At 37.5% G+C, this 20,383-nt stretch overlaps 1 protein-coding gene across 1 annotated transcript; it reads left to right on the top strand.

The window, feature by feature from the left end:
* Positions 1–228: 228 nt before the first annotated feature.
* On the top strand, positions 229–3,087 carry LOC104452103 ((-)-germacrene D synthase). Its single transcript, XM_039315020.1, has 7 exons — positions 229–360; positions 818–1,106; positions 1,280–1,655; positions 1,921–2,139; positions 2,230–2,368; positions 2,454–2,702; positions 2,794–3,087. The coding sequence occupies exons 1-7, from the start codon at positions 316–318 to the stop codon at positions 3,085–3,087; spliced, it is 1,611 nt and encodes a 536-aa protein (XP_039170954.1). The 5' UTR covers positions 229–315.
* Positions 3,088–20,383: the final 17,296 nt, after the last annotated feature.

Here is a 20,383-nt window from a genome sequence, read left to right as displayed (position 1 = left end):
ATATGAAAGCATTGTTACTCAAGTTTGGTAGAGAAAAAGATAAAATATGAAATTCCAAAAAAAGTATATATAAATTGCCTCGATTACCTATGGTCTAAAGCCCAGCCAAGGCTTTCTCGATCTATAATAGACCTTATCAATGAGTGAATTTGAGCCTAAAAATCCTTGTCCACGCCTGTCAATGATATTGAAAATGTTAAAATTTATTTATAAAATTAACCGGACTTGCAGGTTTCAGCAATTCCACGTTCTTTCTCCAAATAAAGGAACATACCATGTGATTGAACGTCGATCAGCGGGTTATCATCCGAGCATATGGGGGATTTCTTCCTTAAATATGCTTTCCCCTCCAGCTTAGTGGTTAGTACTTCTGTTATCTCCTACTTTTGTTTTCTCGCAATTGCATTTTGTAGAATTACTTCGATTTCCTTGAGTTCCTCCACATCGCATATATGATTTCTATTGGTCTCATACATGTAAATGTTCCCTTCTCCGCACAAAAAGATGCAGTTAAAAATCCTGAAAGCATAAAGAAGGTTGAAAAACAACAATAATTATTCAGTCCAAAGAACACTCTTAAAGCTTCATTGACCACTGTATGTCCTCTGCTGCAAGAAACATCTCATTATGGCATCGACTCCCTCCTCTGGTATGCTCATTGTTCTCATGGATCCAATTTCACATGTCATCTGAATGAGCGTAGAGCATTGAACTACCTAAATAGGTTTCACAAACGGGGCCATCAAAACTAAGTTTATTTTGTAAAGTATAAGTATTTCATGCTTGCTTTAATTTGAAAATAGCGTACAATTTGCAGATGTTCAAATTCCTTGGAAGAGTGGAGGAACAAATCGAGGAACTGAAAGGAAAGGTGAGGAAGATGTTGGCTGGCGCCGTGGATAAGCCTTCACAAATGCTTCACTTGATTGATCAAATCCAACGTTTGGGAATTGACTACCATTTTGAACATGAAGTAGTTGAGCAACTAGAACAAATCCACAAAAGTTACTCTCAACTTCATCTTGAAGATTTCAAGGTAGATGACCTTCACATGGTTGCTCTTATCTTTCAATTGCTACGACAACAAGGTTACAATGTGTCTTCAGGTATGTCTTAAATGTAATGAACCAATCCGATAAAATATGTATTAAGATACTTCTATTGCTTTGTCGAATTTCAAGAGAAATGCGTACAAGAAAATCTACAACGTTAACCACGCATATCCCCTTCCTAATTTCTAATTGATTGCATCTTTTTTCCATGTTGGTTGGTTGCATAGAGATCTTTAACAAATTCAAGGATAGTGAAGGGAATTTCCGGGAATCGCTTGTCATCGATGCACGCGGATTGCTAAGCCTATATGAAGCTTGCCATTTAAGGTGTCATAGCGATTCTATCTTGGATGAAGCACTTCCTTTTGCTACAACTCACCTTGAATCAATCGATGAAAGCAAAGTGAGCACTAGTCTCGCGAAACAAGTGAGTCATGCCCTAGAGCAGCCACTTCGCAAGGGATTGTCAAGGTTGGAGGCAAGGCATTATATTCCACTCTACCAAGAGGAGCCTTCACATGATGAAGTTTTGCTCGCCTTGGCTAAACTAGATTTCAACTTACTACAAGAGCAACACCAGAAGGAACTTGGCGAGATTACTAGGTTCATTAACTTTATGTGATAGCATAATCTAAAATTAGCTTCTAGACTATGTTTTAACAATACCGAACTATCGATAATGTTATAACAATTCCCAAGCTATCAATTATTCTCATTGTGTTTTCCAAAGGTTAACTCATCTAATTTCAATTTACCCTTCTAAATAGTGTTTTTCAAAGTCCTTTGCAAGTGAAAAAAAGGAGTATTATATATGCGAAGTTATCAACCTAAAGTCCTTTCAGTTACACTCATGTTCATTTAATCATAGGTGGTGGAAGGAGATTGATGTTCCAAGGAAGTTCCCATTCGCTAGAGACAGGATTGTGGAGTTGTTCTTCTGGATCTTGGGAATATATTTCGAGCCTGAATTTGCCATGGCCAGAAATATACTAACCAAAGTGATCTCCTTGACTTCAATTCTCGATGATATCTATGATGTCTATGGCACATTGGAAGAACTTGCACTCCTCACCGAAGAAATCCAGAAGTATGGAATCCGCATTCTCTTTCTCACACTTTTGAATTTGATCAATCTTGCGTAGAGTCAAATGTGTCATTTTCCGGGACTTGAATTCAGGTGGGATGTTGATGCCATGGATGGATTGCCAGTGTATATGCAAGCTTATTATAAGGAGCTTCTCCAACTCTATGAATACATTGGGAATGAATTAGCCACAAAAGAAAGATCATACCGCCTTGTCTACGCCAAAGAAGTTGTAAGCATCATTGGTACACTTTACATACATCGAAGGCAATCTTTAGTTAGAAACCCAACGTTCTTGTTTATGTTTCCATCGTCAGATGAAGAAGCTAGCAAGAGCATACTTTCAGGAAGCCAAATGGTTCCATACCAACTACGTACCAACAATAGAGGAGTACATGTCCCTTCAACTAATAACGACTGGCTATGGAATGTTAGCGACTACATCACTTGTGGGAATGGCCGATGTGGTCACTGAACATGCTCTTGAATGGTCAGTCGGTGATTGCAAGATTGTAAAGGTTGCACAAACCATTTGTAGGCTCATGGATGACATTGCCTCTCACCAGGTATAACAAAACATAATTATCCTCCAGAAATATGATATAGTTTGATCGACAACCACTTAATCTAGAAACACCAATGTTGTTTGACATACAGTTTGAGCAAAAGAGGGGGCACGTATTATCTGCGGTGGAGTTGCTCATGAAATACCATGGCATCTCGGAGCAAGAAGCTGGGGAGGAACTCCATAAAGGAGTCACTGATGCATGGAAGGACATTAATGAAGAGTTTCTTCATCCAACCGCAGTCCCAATGCCAATTCTCACACGAATGCTAAATTTTTCGCGGGTGATAGATGTGTTATATAGCGATGGAGATAATTACACCCATTCTGAAACCAAGCTCAAAGATTATGTGACATCGCTCTTCATTAGTCCCTTGCTGATGTGAAGTTTGGACCAAACGTTGTCACACCAATTTGGTCATTGTGAATCAATAATCTATTAATTATGCCTTTGAAATCTTAATTATTCCAGGATGTATGAGGGAAAATATCATTACCTCTTTAAAATTTCAGAGAACTACTGTATTTTTTTAGCAAATTCAAAAATATGGTAAGCCATCAAATATTTTTGTTATGATTAATGCGGAAACTGCAATGAAAATTAAAACAAAGAATAATAAAAGAACACACAAAGCTATAGATAGGAGGCCACCTCTCACAGGCCGGAATAGGTCATGAGAACGCTTGAGCTCCACCATCGACATCGACATCGACATCGAGCGCAGAGAGAGCGAGAAGGGGGAGAAGGGGGAGCTTGCTATAGGGGCGGTGACGACAGTGGAGTAGCGGATGTTGACACTGGAGGCTGCAAGACTAGGGCAGCGATGGTGAAAGAGAGAGCCCTTGTGTGAGTGAGAGTAACATAAAATATCCACGTGCTGAAATTTGATGCACAAGCTATAGATATGACAAGAGAAGAGGATGGCCGCAGTTGTCTCTCAGAGTCCTGAAGGACCAGAACCAGATATAGTTCCTAGGATTCAAGCTTAGCCATAATAAAGCGATAATTATGGCGAATTACAAGGGAAAATGCATATCAATGTCACAAGGAGCAGTTCTAAAGGCTAAATTCTAGAAAACGCATAATTCCATTGCCTTTTTTTATGTCAAAATTCTATTGCCTAATTAAATTATGAGTTTAACCACTGGGATTTGTCTCGGGGCCACCCTTCTCGCGTGAGAAGAGAAAGGTGGGAGGGTCGAATCTCCATTTTCTCGGGGGTTCGAGTGAAGATAATTTAGTTTCAAATATGGGTTTCGACTTCTATACTCTATAAGAAGGTAGGGCAAAATTCTAAGAGTGAGAGTTAGAGTAAAAGTAGAGTAAGACCGAAAAAAAAAAGTTATGAGTCTCTTTGGCAAAAAAAAAAAAGTACACACATATACAAATATGTATATTTTGAGAAAAAAAAAAGATAAGGAATGTCAAAATAAATCAACTGTATTTCGGAGGTGCATTTAAATCACAAAGTTGTACTTATCTATGGATGTTTAAGATTCAATCCAAAGAAAAGTTGGGTTAGACTGACATGTAATCAATTAAAAGTTCAAAGCATATAAAATTAATAGAGAATCTGCAGTTTTTGGGCAATGGAAATTGGACGTAAAAGAAATGGCCGTTTAGCAAGATGACTAGTCAAGTCGGGTTTGGGAACTCGATCTTGACCCGGTCCACTGCAGTCTTTAGTATCAGAGAGAAATTGACACTAAAAAAAAAGCCTCTCTCGCCCTTCATTTGGGCCAATGAACTCCTCATGCACTTAGTATCAGAGAGAAATTGACATATGTTTTTCTCTGTTTATGCGTAGGATAATGGCCATGAGCAGAAGCCGGAACAAGAAATCCAGAAGCTGAAGGACGAGATGAAGAGGTTGCTATACGCTGATGCGGACAAGCCGTCCCTGTAACTAGACATGATTCATAAAATGAAGTACTACTGCCTTGGATAAACTACGTGAGGTTGGGTGCGGATGTGGACCACAAGCGCTGCACACGTTCACAGGAACGATCTTCACGTTTTAATTCAGAATCAAATCAGGAACCACACAACTCGGTAGATATCTCCATTCTTAACGAGGTTGCAGCATCGCATGGGCCGTGAAAACGAAAAGGTATGAGGACAACGCTCACATCGCTCAGTTAGTAGTTTTTTTTTTTTTTTTTTTTTTTTTGACCTTGGTTGGAACTCAGTTAGTAGTTGACCGCACTGTAATAACAGAAAATATGTAGAACCTTCTTGTCCGCAGCAAGCGAAAACGAGGAAGACCAAATTCTGATAGGAAAATGAATGGTGGAGAAGCGAAACACAGCATGCATGATATGTCTGACAGTCTGCACCATTCGCAGGTTAAATAGCCTTTCCAAAATTCTACTGTCTAAAATCAACGTGAAAATCAATTGGAAGGCTAGAAATCGATAATTTAGAGGCAGCTTTCTTGACTGTTTGAGAGGCAGGATGGTCGGAACGCGATGAGCTAAGAACACGCCACGAAAGAATTAGAGGGAGGAAGTTGTGAATGACCTGACCAAGAACGGCGAGGCCAATCCATATCCACATGAAATGAAGTGCTGCTGCCCTGGTTAGACCAGGTATGGTTGGGCGTGGATGTAGACCACAAGTGCACAAGTTCACAGAAACATCTTCATGTTTTAACTCAGAATCAAATCAGGAACCACACAATGCGATAGGAATCTCCCCATGCTTAACGAGGTGGCAGCACTTTATGAGGCCGTGAAAGCGAAAAGGCCTGGGCATGACACTCTCGTCACTCAGTTAGAAGGTTACTGCGCACTGTAATAATAGAAAATATGTAGAACCTTCTCGTCCGCAGCAAGCGACCGCAAAGGAAGACCAAATTCTGATAGGAAAATGAAGGTGAAGAAGCAAAACACAGCATGAATTTGCAGCTTAAAGATTCTTTCCAAAATCCTGTACGGTACACATGTTAAACGCTGTCCATCGACCTGCCCGATAGAACCCGACGATGATGCATTTACTAAAACCGTACTCAGGTGCATGACCTTGGCCACTGGCATTTGGCACGAATTGTTATTTTGGGAGACGAAAAATCCCAAGATGACCGTGCAATTTCTAGAATTGCTAAGTCGTTCCTCGCCTAAAAAAAAAAACAGAGAGAGAGGAATGTCTCATCAATTTAAGCAAATTCCATCTTCTCCTCCAGCTCAAGAAAAAAACCGTGTGTTCGAACGCCAGTCAGCAGATTTTCATCCAAGCATATGGGGGATGACTTCCTCATATATGCCTCTCGATCCTGCTCAACGGTAGGAATTTAATACATTGCTTCAGACTCAACTATATATATGCATGCATGTTTCGTGAATAGTAACAATAGTAGTGGTATAGCACGTGAAAATACATTTCCTTTTATGCACTTCATCTAGAATAACACAAAACTTCATCACGTGGTCAAACATTACTTCTAGGAAAATTTTGACATTCCTGTTATAAATTTAACATTTGTGCTCGAAAGCTCCAAAAATATTAGATCAAATAAAAGAACATTTTTTTTAATTAAATATTTTTCTTTCATGTTCCTTACCAGGTAAATAGTAAGTAACATGAAAGCAGTGTTACCTGAGTTCAGCAGAGAAAAGACAAAGCATGAAATTCCAAAAAAAATTATATATAAGTTGCCTCAAGTACCTATGGTCTGAAGCCCGGCCAAAGCTTTCTTGATCTACAATAGACCTTATCAACAAGTGAATTTGAGCCTAAAAATCCTTGTCCACACCTGTCTGTGATGCTGGAAATATTAAATTTTCTTTATAAAATTAACCGGACTTAAAAGTTTTAGCAATTCCATGTTCTGCTCCAAATAAAGGAACAGACCACATGATTGAATGTTGGTCGGCAGGTTATCGTCCGAGCATATGGGGGGATTACTTCCTTAAATATGGTTCTCCCTCTAATTCAGTAGTTATTAATTCTTCTGTTATCTTCTACTTTTGTTTTCATGCAATTGCATTTTGTAGACTTACTTCGATTTCCTTGCGTTCCTCCACATCGATTATATGATTCCAATTGGTCTCACACATGTACATGTTCCCTTCTCCGCACAAAAAGATGCAGTCGAAAATCCTGAAAACATAAAGAAGGTTGGAAAACAACAATAATACTTGTTATTCAGTCCAAAGAACACTCTTAAAGCTTCTTTGACCACTGCATGTCCTCTGCTGCAAAAAAAACATCTCATTATGGCATTAACTCCCGACTTTCATACGGTCGTTGTTATCATGGATCCAATTTCATATAACATGTGAATGAGCGTATAAATTCGAAATACCTAAACATGGTACACAGGCGGGGCCATCAAAATTAAGTTTATTTTGTAAAGTATAATGTGACACCCCTTGACGGTCCCCGATCCGTTAGGGTCGCCACAGTTCGCTTACCTTTCACTTTCCCTAATAACATGTCACTCTGATACCATTAAATTTTCCAACGGGTCCATACAACCTGGGGGTTTACATTTTTTTTTTTTTTTATCGGTCCCTTGCACAATTCATATAACAGAAGCATTTCCAACAACTCCCTTCCCTTAGATTCAGAAATCGACGCACACCAACTAAACATTTATAGGTAAAAGCCAAACACTTTTATTTACTTAAACCAGACGGATATCATTCATCGGTACATCAAAATGCCATAGTTTTCTATACTTAGTTATACTTCAAAAGATGACCGAAATCTCCTCCAATAGTCATATACTTAAAATCCATCGATCAGTGTTGGCGTCCAAAAGTTCCTTCCTTTGCCATCCTCCTCCTTGCGGTCATATCCAACCACTTGATCCATCTACCGATGGCAGTGGCAGCAAAGGTATCTTATCTAGTCTAAAATGTTAATCCCCAAAAGGGGTGAGTACAACCACTCAGCAGTAAAGATCCAGCAAACTACTCATTGCGTCACACAGAACAATCAAGGCATCATAACTAGGGGTGATCATGGTCCGAGTTGGGCCGGTCCGATGCCTAACCCTAGGACCAACCCGTATAGTGTTGATCCCCAATTTTTGGGACCGAGGACCGACCCGGTCGAGTCTGGGACCGAGGACCGGACCAACCCTATGGGTTCGATCCGATCCCAGGGTCAACCCGGGACCAGCCGATAATTTTTTTTTTATTTCATTTTTTATTCCTTAAAAAGTAAAACTCATTAATTCAAATTACATATCAAACCAAACTATAAAATATAAGTACATATTCAACATAAATTTAAGACAGGGTTATCATAAAAAGTTCACACTAGTTAAAAACAACAAACTATATAAATGATCGAGATTGCTAATAGAGATAAAGTGTTTCCATCGCTAAAGCATACTATAATTTTCTTGTTTTTGATTTGTCATTGAATCATTCTTCCCTTCAGGAGATGGGATGAGATGGGAAGTTTAAGAGAAAAGAATTCTAGGCCAAAAAATGTTTTCTAGGCATCTTCTCCTGCAATCATCTATTAATAATACTTGTAACACTATATGCAAAAATGATTCATACATTCAATCAAGCAAAGTCTAATCAACCAATAATTAAGCTTCACACCACTTGATAGGCACATCATCATAACAACGGCAATACTACTATTCAAAAACTTCTTCCATTTGACACAAACTCAAAAGCAAAGTGCAACTAAACAATTAAACCATAAGAAGAATAAGACAAGAGGCTAAGGACATTTTAAGCCATTTCACAACACTATTCACCCATTTCACGGCGTGAAGAACGTGACTGGGTTTGCTATTTATAAGAAAAACATTAAAAAATATTATATATTAAATATCTAAAATATATTATATATAAATATATTTCCTTTTATATATATATATATATATATATATATATATATATATATTATCAGGGTTGGTCCGGGTTGGACCAACCCTAAACCTCTAGGACCGAGGACCAACCCGCACAGTACCGATCCTGGAATCTTAGGACCGAGGACCGACCCGATCCCCTTGGAAACCGGACTAGGACCAGCAGGGTTGGGCCGGTCCAAGGTTGGTCCAAGGTCGACCCTGGACTGCTGCTCACCGCTAATCATAACAAAGCACGTATCATTCATGCATTCAAGCATAACTTACCTTGCAGCCATGCATATGTCATCATACCATATGTGCATATACCATCATGCACTCATCATCAAGCATTCATGCATATATCACCATGCCATATGTGCACATACCACCATGCACTCATCATCAAGCATTTATGCATATATCACCATGCCATATGTGCACATACCATCATGATTCATATCATCCATGCTATCAAGCATACATCACCATGAGATTCATTCATGCTTTCATGATCGCATTTTCAATATCAAATAGCATTAATTTACTTTCATAAGCAGATCATGCATCATGCCATATGCATACACCAATGCATATGATTCATTTTCAATTCTTATCTTTCACAAGGATCTCATCAGTTTTTTTTTTCCATGGACCAATGTTTGCATCCCACAATTTATCGCTCGCATACAACTAGGCATCGCAAGGAACCTTCGGGCATGTATTCAAAATACAACTAGGCATCAGGCACCCCCACATTCCGGGCATCTCGCATCCCAACTAGCATCACGAGGAATCCCCCCCCCCGCCCCGGGCACACACCTCCAGGGCTTCCGGGATTATGTACCAACATACCACTAGGCACTCCCCCTGGAATTACGTATCGTATACCTTCGGGTATCTCGAAACTCCCGAGGACCCTCCGGAATTACACACTAGGCCACTGGGCATCCGGCCCCCCACATTCCGGGCATCCTGACACTCCCGAGGCATCGTCGACTCACATCTCCGATGGTCTTGTTACTATCTCCATTTACATTTATACATGTATTTCAATTTCAACATGGCATTTGATGCATCAATATCAAGAGTCTCAACCAACTTTTCATGCCATATAACATGCCATATGCCATCACATATGCAGCAAAATCAACCACTCAAGGTATTCCATCACATGGATAAATTCATTTGTTTTTCACAACACATCAATTTTTTCGAATAAATCAGAATGCATCCCTCCAATTAAAATTCCAGAAAAATTAGTAAATGGCATTAATAAATTCTGAAAATTTGACACATCATAGACGAGATCTAGAGGCATTTTTTCATGAAGAACACAACACCACCATAATTTCATACAAAACAGAATAGTCCATGCATTACAGCTTTTGAAATTCGTACAATCTAGCTTGCACAGTTTTAGAAACATTTTAATTAAATACCCAAATGACCTTAAAAAATTATGAAATTCAAACATGTGATAGCCAAGACATAAAGGCAGATATTTCATGAAGAACACTACACCAAAAGATCCCCATATAGTTCAATACAGACCACGCATCACAGTACTACTAATTCTGTCCGTTCCACTTGCACAGTTTTTGAAACATTTTTGGTTAAATAAGAAAATGAACTTCAAAAATTACTAAATTTGAATATGTTGTAGAGAAGACATAAATAAATATATTTCATGCAGATCACTTTTCCAAAATAATCTCATACAAAACATTATAGACCATTCATTGCAACATTACCAAGTCCGAACACATCAGATCGCACAGTTTTAAAACAAATTTTGAATAAATACCAAAATGACATTTAAAAATTATAAAATTGTACTATGTGATAGCCAAGACCATAAGGTAAATACTTCATGAAGACATCGAAGTCAGATTCGTCCTAGGTAATTAAATATAGGTGGTTAAAACTTCTGTTCCTAGTACCGAAATTTCCAGATCTAACCATCTCCGAAAAACCACAATTTCACCTACCTACTCTTGTTTTTTTTCTCTAAATTTTTTATATGTTCTACCTCAAGAAGTATACTACAACTTTCGTTAAGAGATAAAAGTATTATTTTCACAATAATGTTACTTTACAGACCACGAAACCACTGAAGGTCATCACGACGAATTCCAGATCTAGTCTCTCCAAAGAAAAATAATTTCACTAAGAAATAATTGTTCGTTTTATCTAAAATTTCAGTATGTTATTCTTCAATATATTCTATATAACTTTCATGAATAGGTCAAAGTGAAATTCCAAATAAAAAGTCACATGCAACACACGAAATCACCAAGAGGTCAACAAAACAGTTTCCAGATCTAATGTTTTCGTAGAAAAAGGGCTTCACCCCTCAATACTTGTCCATTTTGTCTCAAATTTTATTATGTTATACTTCAATATTTTCTATACAACTTTCATGAAGAGGTAGAAGTGAAATTCCAAATAAAAAGTCACATGCAATGCCCAAACTCATGAACAGAGTCAGGCTGGTTGTTTTCCAGAAACAGCATGCAAGGCCAACAAACCTCTCCCCAAAGCTCCGAAAGTTCACCACTTACCACAACCAAGATTTATCATCTTCTACACACACTTTACAGCAAGCAAAGGGTTTTAGGACTCTACTTGCCTTAAATAGAAGGAAAACACAGCAAGAACGACGGCGGGTCTAGGCGGGCTCGACGGTGTCTCCTCTTCCTCTCTTCCTCTCTTCCTCTCTTTCTCTCTTCCTCCCTTTCTCTCTTCTTTCTTTGGACGGTACTCTCTCTCTCTTCTCTCTCTTCTGGTCGAAATCCCCCTCCCCCTTTTCCTTTTAGTTGAATTAAAACCCTTGCATGCTTTTCTTCTTGCATGGAGGGACACTTGGCTACAAAAGGGGCAACACTTGGCAAGCTTTTCTTGCCACTTGGCATTTTTGCCATGCACATTATGGGCCTTCATTTGGCTGGGCTTGGGCCAGCCTTTGGTCGACCACTTCATGGGCTCCTTGGGCCGGGCCTCTTGGCCCACTTTAGGCCAACACTCTTGGGCCTAAAGTCCAAACTTAAATGGCCCAAGTTTATTTTTAATAATACATCTTAATCCTCATTTAAATAAATACCTAATTGCATCATAAAATGACCAAAAGACTTTGTGACATTAATCCATAAAATCAAATCTATAAAGTGCATAGTCAAGAACAAAGTCTTCTTTATCAAATTGTCCTATAGCACGAACCTTGATCATCCTTTAACATAAGATGTATTTCTACCCAAATAATTCTCCATTAAAATACTCGGCATTAATCTATTAAAATTCTTTGGTGTAAAGGCCATAACATAAATCAATAACACTTACATCACCTTTTCATAGGTCGTAATGCATCTAGAGGTTGCCATGAAATTTTGGGATGCCACATATAAGTAGTTCATGCTCACTTTAATTTAAAATAGCGTACAATTTGCAAAAGTTCAAATTCCTTGGAAGAGTGGAGGAACAAATTGAGGAACTGAAAGGAGAGGTGAGGAAGATGCTAGCTGGTGTCATGGATAAGCCTTCACGGATGCTTCACTTGACTGATCAAATACAAAACTTGGGAATTGACTACCTTTTTTAATGCGAAGTAGATGAGCAATTATAACAAATTCACAAAAGTTACTCTTAACTTCATCATGAAGATTTTAAGGTGGATGACCTTTACATGTTCGCTCTTATGTTTCGATTGCTGCAATAACAAGATTACAATGTTTCATTGAGTACATCTTAAATGTAATGAACCAATCCGATAAGATACGTATTAAAATCCTCATATTGCTCTATTGAATTTCAGGAGAAACATGTACGAGAAAATCTACAACATTAACAAGGCGTATCCCCTTCCTAATTTCTAATTGATTACATCTTTTTTCCATGTTGGTTGGTTGCACAGAGATCTTTAACAAATTCAAGGATAGTGAAGGGAATTTTCGGGAATTGCTTGTCACTGATGCGTGGGGATTGCTAAGCCTATATGAAACATGTCATTTAAGGTGTCATGGCGATTCTATCTTGGACGAAGCACTTCCTTTTGCTACAACTCACCTTGAATCGATTGATGAAAGCAAAGTGAGCACTCGCCTTGTGAAACAAGTGAGTCATGCCCTAAAGCAACCACTTCGCAAGGGATTGCCGAGGCTTGAGGCAAGGAGTTATATTCCACTCTACCAAGAGGAGCCTTAACATGATGAAGTTTTGTTCACCTTGGCTCAACTAGATTTCAACTTACTGCAAGAGCAACACCAGAAGGAAGTTGGCAAGGTTACTAGGTTCATTAATTTCATGTCATAGCATAATCTAAAATTAGCTTGTAGACTATGTTCACACAATGCCCAAACCAATGCCCAAACGATCAATAATGTTTTAACAATTGCCAAGCTATCAATTATTCTTGTCGTGTTTCCCAAAAGTTAACTCATCTAGTTTTAATTTACCCTTCTAAATAGTGCTTTTCAAAGTCCTTTACAAGCAAAAAAATAAGTATTATCTATAACAAGTTATTGGCTTAAAGGATTTTCAGTTACACTCATGTTGGTTTAATCATAGGTGGTGGAAGGAGATTGATGCTTCAAGCAAGTTCCCATTCGCTAGAGACAGGATTGTGGAGTTGTTCTTCTAGACCACAAGAATATATTTCTCACCAAAATTTTCCATGGCTAGAAATATACTAACCAAAGTGATGTCCCCGACTTCCATTTTCGATGATATCTACAATGTCTATGGCACATTGGAAGAACTTGCACTCCTCATCAAAGCAATCAGAAGTACATAATCTGCATTCTCTTTCTCAAACTTCTAAATTTGATCAATTTTGTAGAAAGTCAAGTGTGTCATTTTCTAGGATTTGAATTTAGGTGCAATGTTAATGCCATTGATGGATTGCCAGAGTATATGCAAGCTTATTACAAGAAGCTTCTCCAGCTCTATGAATATAATGGCAATGAATTGGCCACATAAGGGATATTGTACCGCCTTGTCTACCCAAAAGAAGTTGTAAGCATTGTGGGTACAGTTTACATACATCAAAGGCAATCTTTAGTTAGAAACCTAATGTTCTTGTTTATGTTTCCATTGTCAATGAAGACGCCAGCGAGAGCATACTTTTAGGAAGCCAAATGGTTTTGTACCAACTATGTACCAACACTAGAGAAGTACATGTCCCTTCAACTAATAACAACTGGTTATGGAATATTAGCGACTACATCACTTGTGGGAATGGGCGATGTGGTCACATAACATGCTCTTGAATGGTTGGTTGATGATTGCAAGATTGTGAAGGCTACACAAACCATCTGTAGGCTCATGGATGACATTGCCTCTCACCAGGTATAATAAAAACATTATTATCCTCTAGAAATATGATACAGCTAGATCGACCATCAGTTCATCTAGAAACACCAATGTAATTTGACATATTGTTTGAGCAAAGAGGGGGGGGCACGGAGCATCTATGGTGGAGTTGCTCGTGAAATACCATGGTGTGTTGGAGCAGGAAGCTAGGGAGGAACTCTGAAAGGAGTCATTGATACATGGAAGGACGCTAATGAAGAGTTTCTTCATCCAACCACGGTTCCAATGCCAATTCTCACACGAATACTCAATTTTTCATGGGTGATTGATGTGTTATACAGCGATGGAGATAATTACAGCCATTCTAGAATCAAACTCAAAGATTACGTGACATTGCTCTTCGTTAGTCCCTTGATGATGTGAAGGTCGGACCAAACGTTGTCACGCCAATTTGGTAATTGTAAATCAATAGTCTATTGATTATTCCTTTGAAATCTTAATTTTTCCAGGATGTACGAGGGAAATATCATTACCTGTATATTCTTTCAGAGAACTACTATCATTCTTTAGCAAATTCAAAAATAGGGGAAGCCACCAAATTTTTTGTTATGATTAATGCTGAAACTCCAATAAAAAGTTAAAACCGAGAGTAATAAAAGAACACACAAAGCTATAGATGGGAACCCACATCTCACAGGCCGGAAGAGATCATGAGACCGCTTATGCTCCACCATCGACTTCGAAATCGACATCGCGCAGAGAGAGAGAAGGGGGAGCTTGCTATAGAGCGGCGACGACAGTGGAGTAGCGGATGTTAACGACGCTGGAGGCTGCAAGACTAGCACTAGGGGTGAGCAATGGTGAGACTAACCCGAGTGTCGGTCCTCAATTTTTAGGACCGAGGACCGACCCTATTGAGCCTGGGACCAAGGAGAGTCAACCCGAGACCGATCGATAATTTTTTTCGTCTTATTTTTTATACTCCCTAAAAAAGCAAACCTACATATTCAAATTACACATCCATCGACAATGTGGCATTGTGCAACTAAACTATAAATACCAATACATATTTAGCAAATTTAATATGACACAATAATAGAAATTTCGTACCTACTAACCGCTCATCGAGATATGGGACAAGATGGAAAGTTCTTGTAATTATCTATTTTTAATATTCATAACACCATATGCAAAAGCTTTTCCTGCATTTGATCATGTAGCAAATCACCGTAGCAACTACAATACTACTCTACTCTTCAAAAACTTCTACCATTTGACACAAATTGAAAAGCAAAGTGCAGCTGAAATTCATTAGTAAAATACAATTAAACCATAAAAAGTTCAAAATACTTAATATAAACCATGAATATATAACTTCACATCTTGTTAATTCACTTGAACTTCTAAACACCTGAAAACAAAACAAACGACACATAATGAATACTCAACAAAAGTTTTAAATTGAAATTACTATTAGTGCTATTGATAGAGAGAGACCAAGGACCGACCCAATCCCCTTGGGAGAGACCGGCGTGGTTGGGCCGGTCAGGTCGGTCCAGGTCGACCCTAGACCGCTGCTCACCCCTAACTAGCACAGCAATGGTGAGAGAGAGAGAGAGAGAGAGAGAGAGAGAGCCCTTGTGTGAGTGAGAGCAACATTAAATATTCACGTGCTGTAGTTAGATGCACAAAGCTAAGATAGGACAAGAGAAGAGGATGGCCGCAGTTGTCTCTCAGAGTCCAGAAGCCATAATAAAAAGATAATTATGGCAAATTACAAGGGGGAAATGCGTATCGGTGTCAGAAGGAGCAACTCTAAAGGCTAAATTCTTGAAAACGCATAATTCCATTGCCTTTTTTTTTTTGTCAGATTTCCATTACCTAATTAGGTTATGAATTTCTTTAGCAAAAAAAAAAAAAAAAGTACACACAAAAATGTGAATAATGTATATTTTGAGAAAAAAAGATATATGTCAAACTAAATCAACTATTTTTTGGAGGTGCATTTAAATCACAAAAGTTGTATATTATCTACGGATGCTTAAGATTCAATCCAAAGAATAGTTTGACTAGACTGACCTGTACTCAATTAAAAGTTCAAAGCATATTAAATTAATAGAGAATCTGTAGTTTTTGGATAATGGAGATTGGAACGCAATTATTTGAAAAATGCAGTGTATTGTAAAAGAAATGGTCGTTTTGCAAGATGACTAGTCAACTCGGGCTTGGGAACTCGATTTTGACCCGGTCCATTGTAGTCTTTTCTATCGGAGAGAAATTGACACCAACAAAAGCCTCTCTCGTCCTTCATGTTGGGCCAATGAACTTCCCATGCACTTAGTATCAGAGAGAAATTGACATGTCTTTCTCTGTCAATGCGTAGGATAATGACCATGATCAGCAGATGGAACAAGAAATCCAGAAGCTGAAGGATGAGGTGAAGAGGTTGCTATACGCTGATGCGGACGAGCTGTCCCTGAAACTGGACATGATTGATCAGATGCAACGATTAGGCATTGCATACCACTTTGCAAGCGACATTGATCACGTGTGGAAACAACTAAAGGAGACATGTTTTGTTTGCAACAATGAAGATCGGTATATCGACGACCTCTACACGGCCGCCCTCCTCTTTCGATTGTTGCAACAACAAGGCCACCGAATTTAATATGCTGAGTCCCCCTTTTTTGTTTTTAGTTACTCAGCCACAAAATAGACGATTAGTATACTTTGATCTTTTCCCATTGTCCAAAATCTATCCTCTTTGCCTTTCTTTACTGTGGATTGAGTTTCATCCAAACTCACTTTAATATAATAATGAAAGCTCATTAAAATCAAAGTGGTTTGTACAATATCGAAACTAATTCGACAACACTGGACATTGTCAACAATACCGAGAAAGTACTGCTTCTCATTGAGTTCAAGGACACAACTTCGAAATCTAATTGACAATGCTAGACAGTGGAAACAACACATAGTAGAAATTGCTCTTAGATAGATATAAGGACACAATGTTGGAATTTAATTGACGACATTGGATGGTGGAAACAATACCTAGTAGACATTGCTCATATATGGATATGAGGACACAACGTCAGAATATTATCAACAGCGTTGGACAGTAGGATAGCACTGGAATCTAATCGACAACACTACTTATGATATAGACACTCCTTGGAATTGAATTTACAACGGGAATCTAAAGCTATAGTTAAGCTAAACTAGGCTAAGATAACTAAAAGGGTAAGATAAAATAATTTTGTGTGTTGTTCGAGGGACTCTCTATTAGATTGCTTGTGGTATTTATAGGCCAATTTGGTAATGTTGGTGGGTGGTTGCTTCCTTCTTAAAAGTCACTCCACGTTTTTTGCTAAACCACTTTATCTATATTTTTTTTCATTCTAGTCTGTTTGACGATGCTCACTTGACTTGTTCATCAAGTATTAATCGCTCTTTTGATTTTCACACCCTTTTAAGCATTAACCATTCCCGCCTAAATCTTGCCATCAATTCCATCTTAATTCTATGTCTTCAAAAGCGTCTCTTGGCTTGGACACGTGGCAATCAACTACTTTATCGTCAAATCTTGTATCTTCACTTGTAGGCCCGTCGAAATCTAGCCTCAAGGCTCTTGAAATTGAACACATGGCAATCAACTACTTTATCGTCAAATCTTGTATCTTCACTTGTAGGCCCGTTGAAATCTAGCCTCAAGGCTCTTGAAATCCTTGGCTATCCTTTGTTTTCATGACTAACATGGGCTGCGTCAATGTAAATCACAGCCTGCACATAACAACGAAGATGATTTTGAATGTTTTCATCCCTCATGACTAGCACATGATAGTAGGGGTAATTTTGGATGTCAACAATATCTATTATATACTTTAGGTATATTAATATAGTTTTCTATTTGATAAAATTTTATTAGAGAACGATGGAAAGGGAAAAAGATATAAAAAAATAAAATAATTAAAAAAGAGAGGAAAATAAAATAAAATAAGCAAATAAAAGTAAATTTGGCAATAGTTTCGCAAGAAATTTTTACCATTTGCATTTGCGGATTTTTAGGTTCATTTATATTGATATGCAATTTATACCAAAAAAATATACATTATATGATGTGAATATATTCAACTTTATTATTGTGATTTACCAAACGATAGATATGATATAACAAAATCTCTGAGTTTTATATTATATCATATCCAGTCATATCCTGATTAGAAATCCAAACAATCAAATGTAATTGTTAGGGCATTTTCCATTGTAATTTTACACAGAAAGCTAAGTTAGCAATGAATCAGAAAAAATATTCAGGAAATTTAATTCGTATATAAATTTATCTCCTAAATAGGCACTACCTTATAATCTTGTTACTAGGGATCTCCTGTGGCTCATTGGTTTTCTTGAATCTCATATAGGTGCCAATAAGTGCAAACTTTTAATGGATACTTTACATTCCCAAAATTCCAGCTACCAGCAATTACCAATTATATATCTCCATAGTAAGGAAAATATGCCGTTACTCAAGTTGGAAACAAAAATAATTCGCATTTAAGTAATGATTTGGGGGACCAAAGTTAAGGATGTAGTTGTAATGTTTTTTTCGCTTGCCAGGGGTTAAAGCATAATATTGGACAAGTTTTACAATTGGTAGGAGGGCTTGGACTGAAACGCCATGTCGTCGTTTGTACCATGCGAGAACATTGGGTAAGATACTGATTGATTAGCTCCCAGATAGTGATTAGACACTAATCAAAAGGGAAAAAAATAATCATTGAGAAATTAAGATGCTTGTTTTAGCCGTGAGGACATTTTCTTTTCTATCGCAATTTTAGATGGAAAGCGAACATGGCTACGAAACCAGACAAAAGATTCAAGAAATTTAATTTGTACATGAAATGTATCTTAGAGACATACATTGATGGCGATAGCGCCAACAAAATCAAAGTCACAAAATTTTGTTAATGTCAGACATACCATGTGAAAAGACTAGTAGACTTACACACATCTGAGTTAACTATGCCCATGTTTTAGATGATAGATGTTGGTAAAAAATGGCGCGTATGATATATTTGTGATTTTGATGTATGAAACAATTTAAGTATCAAGAACCATATAATAATCTGATTTGCAAACTTTCAACTTTTGCAGAGTTTGAAAAAGAAATTTATTAATCTCTTCTGATTTTGATTTTGATGTCAAATGGAAAAAGACAAATTGAATTACAATTTAATGTAGGGATTAGAATGGATATGATTATGAATCGGGTAATGGTTCTCGAGATGGCATGATACAAGAACGCTTTTCAAGACGCCAAAGTTTGGAGTAATGGTGTTACGTCCAACAAAGTTTAGGCTTCGGTGGAATCTTTTAGATTTATGTCAGTTTCATTTGCTAACTATTATCTATGTAAGCCGCCACATCATATTTTTAATGGCCAAATGTTGTTTTTGTTATACTGATACAAGTTTGGAGTTATTTGTGATTTAAAAATTATTTAAGGCATTAATGTCACTGTAGATGTAATTTAGGGTTTTTGTTGGTACTCGACCATTTATTAATAATGCATCTAACACTTGCACTTTCATTTTGGAGGAAACATTTGTTGGTAGAGCACTTACAATATCACTAACTAATTAATTAGTTAACAACACCGGAGACAACAAACGAAAACAAGAGCCAGAGCCTCTTCTTGCAAAATATATTAGGAAGAAGCCATCAAAAGCAGGCATTAGCTATTGAGAGTATGCATCACATGTGAATAGGAAAATGAGAGGCGGATGGTGCCGCGCCGTCATTTTTCAGGGTAGTGATGATTCACTAGAGTTATGCCACATCAATTATGAAGGGGATTAGCGATCAGTTCATAAATGTGAGGAAAAACCTTACCCTTTGAGTTAGTTTTGAAGAGAAGTCAAAAATCACTAATCACTTGTATAAAAACTTACAGGTGGTCGCACTTCCAACCTAAGAACAAATGTGTGAGGCCCAAAGCTACTCAAGAGCTCAAATTACCAACAACTAAATACAGATTGTTATTATGGCTACTCGGATCTAAGGCTCAACATTCTTGCACCTCTCATTTTTTAAGGGAAATTGGTTGAGTCACTTAAACGGTTTCGTTTCCTATTTATTTAGGGTGCGCATGGAAACACTTCTGTTTCTTTTTTGTTCCTGGGAACATAAACAAAAAAATGTGTTTCTGTTCCGGGGAACAGTTTTTGAACAAAAGAACGCGTTTTGTAAGTATAAAAAAAAAACTGTTCTTGGAATAAAAAAAAAAACTGTTCTTGGAATAAAAAAGAATAGAAACATGTTTAGAATCGCAGTCAATTTATGTTCCAGAATAGAAAAAGAATAGAAACACGTTTTAAACGACAAAAAAATTTCTGTTTTTTTTTTTTTTTAATTTAATTTTTTAAAATTTTTCTTTTAATAAAGTTTAAAATTGATATTGAATGCTCATTCTTATGAAATGCTCATTAATTTTCTGTAGTCATCTATTTAATTTATTCTTAATACGACAAAAATTATCCCGTACGTGCGCCGTAACCTGGTA

Source organism: Eucalyptus grandis, chromosome 6, assembly GCF_016545825.1.
Source record: "Eucalyptus grandis isolate ANBG69807.140 chromosome 6, ASM1654582v1, whole genome shotgun sequence".
Taxonomy (NCBI): domain Eukaryota; kingdom Viridiplantae; phylum Streptophyta; class Magnoliopsida; order Myrtales; family Myrtaceae; genus Eucalyptus; species Eucalyptus grandis.
The sequence above is the reverse complement of the archived record's forward strand: the minus strand, read 5'-3'. Positions and strand labels throughout refer to the sequence as shown.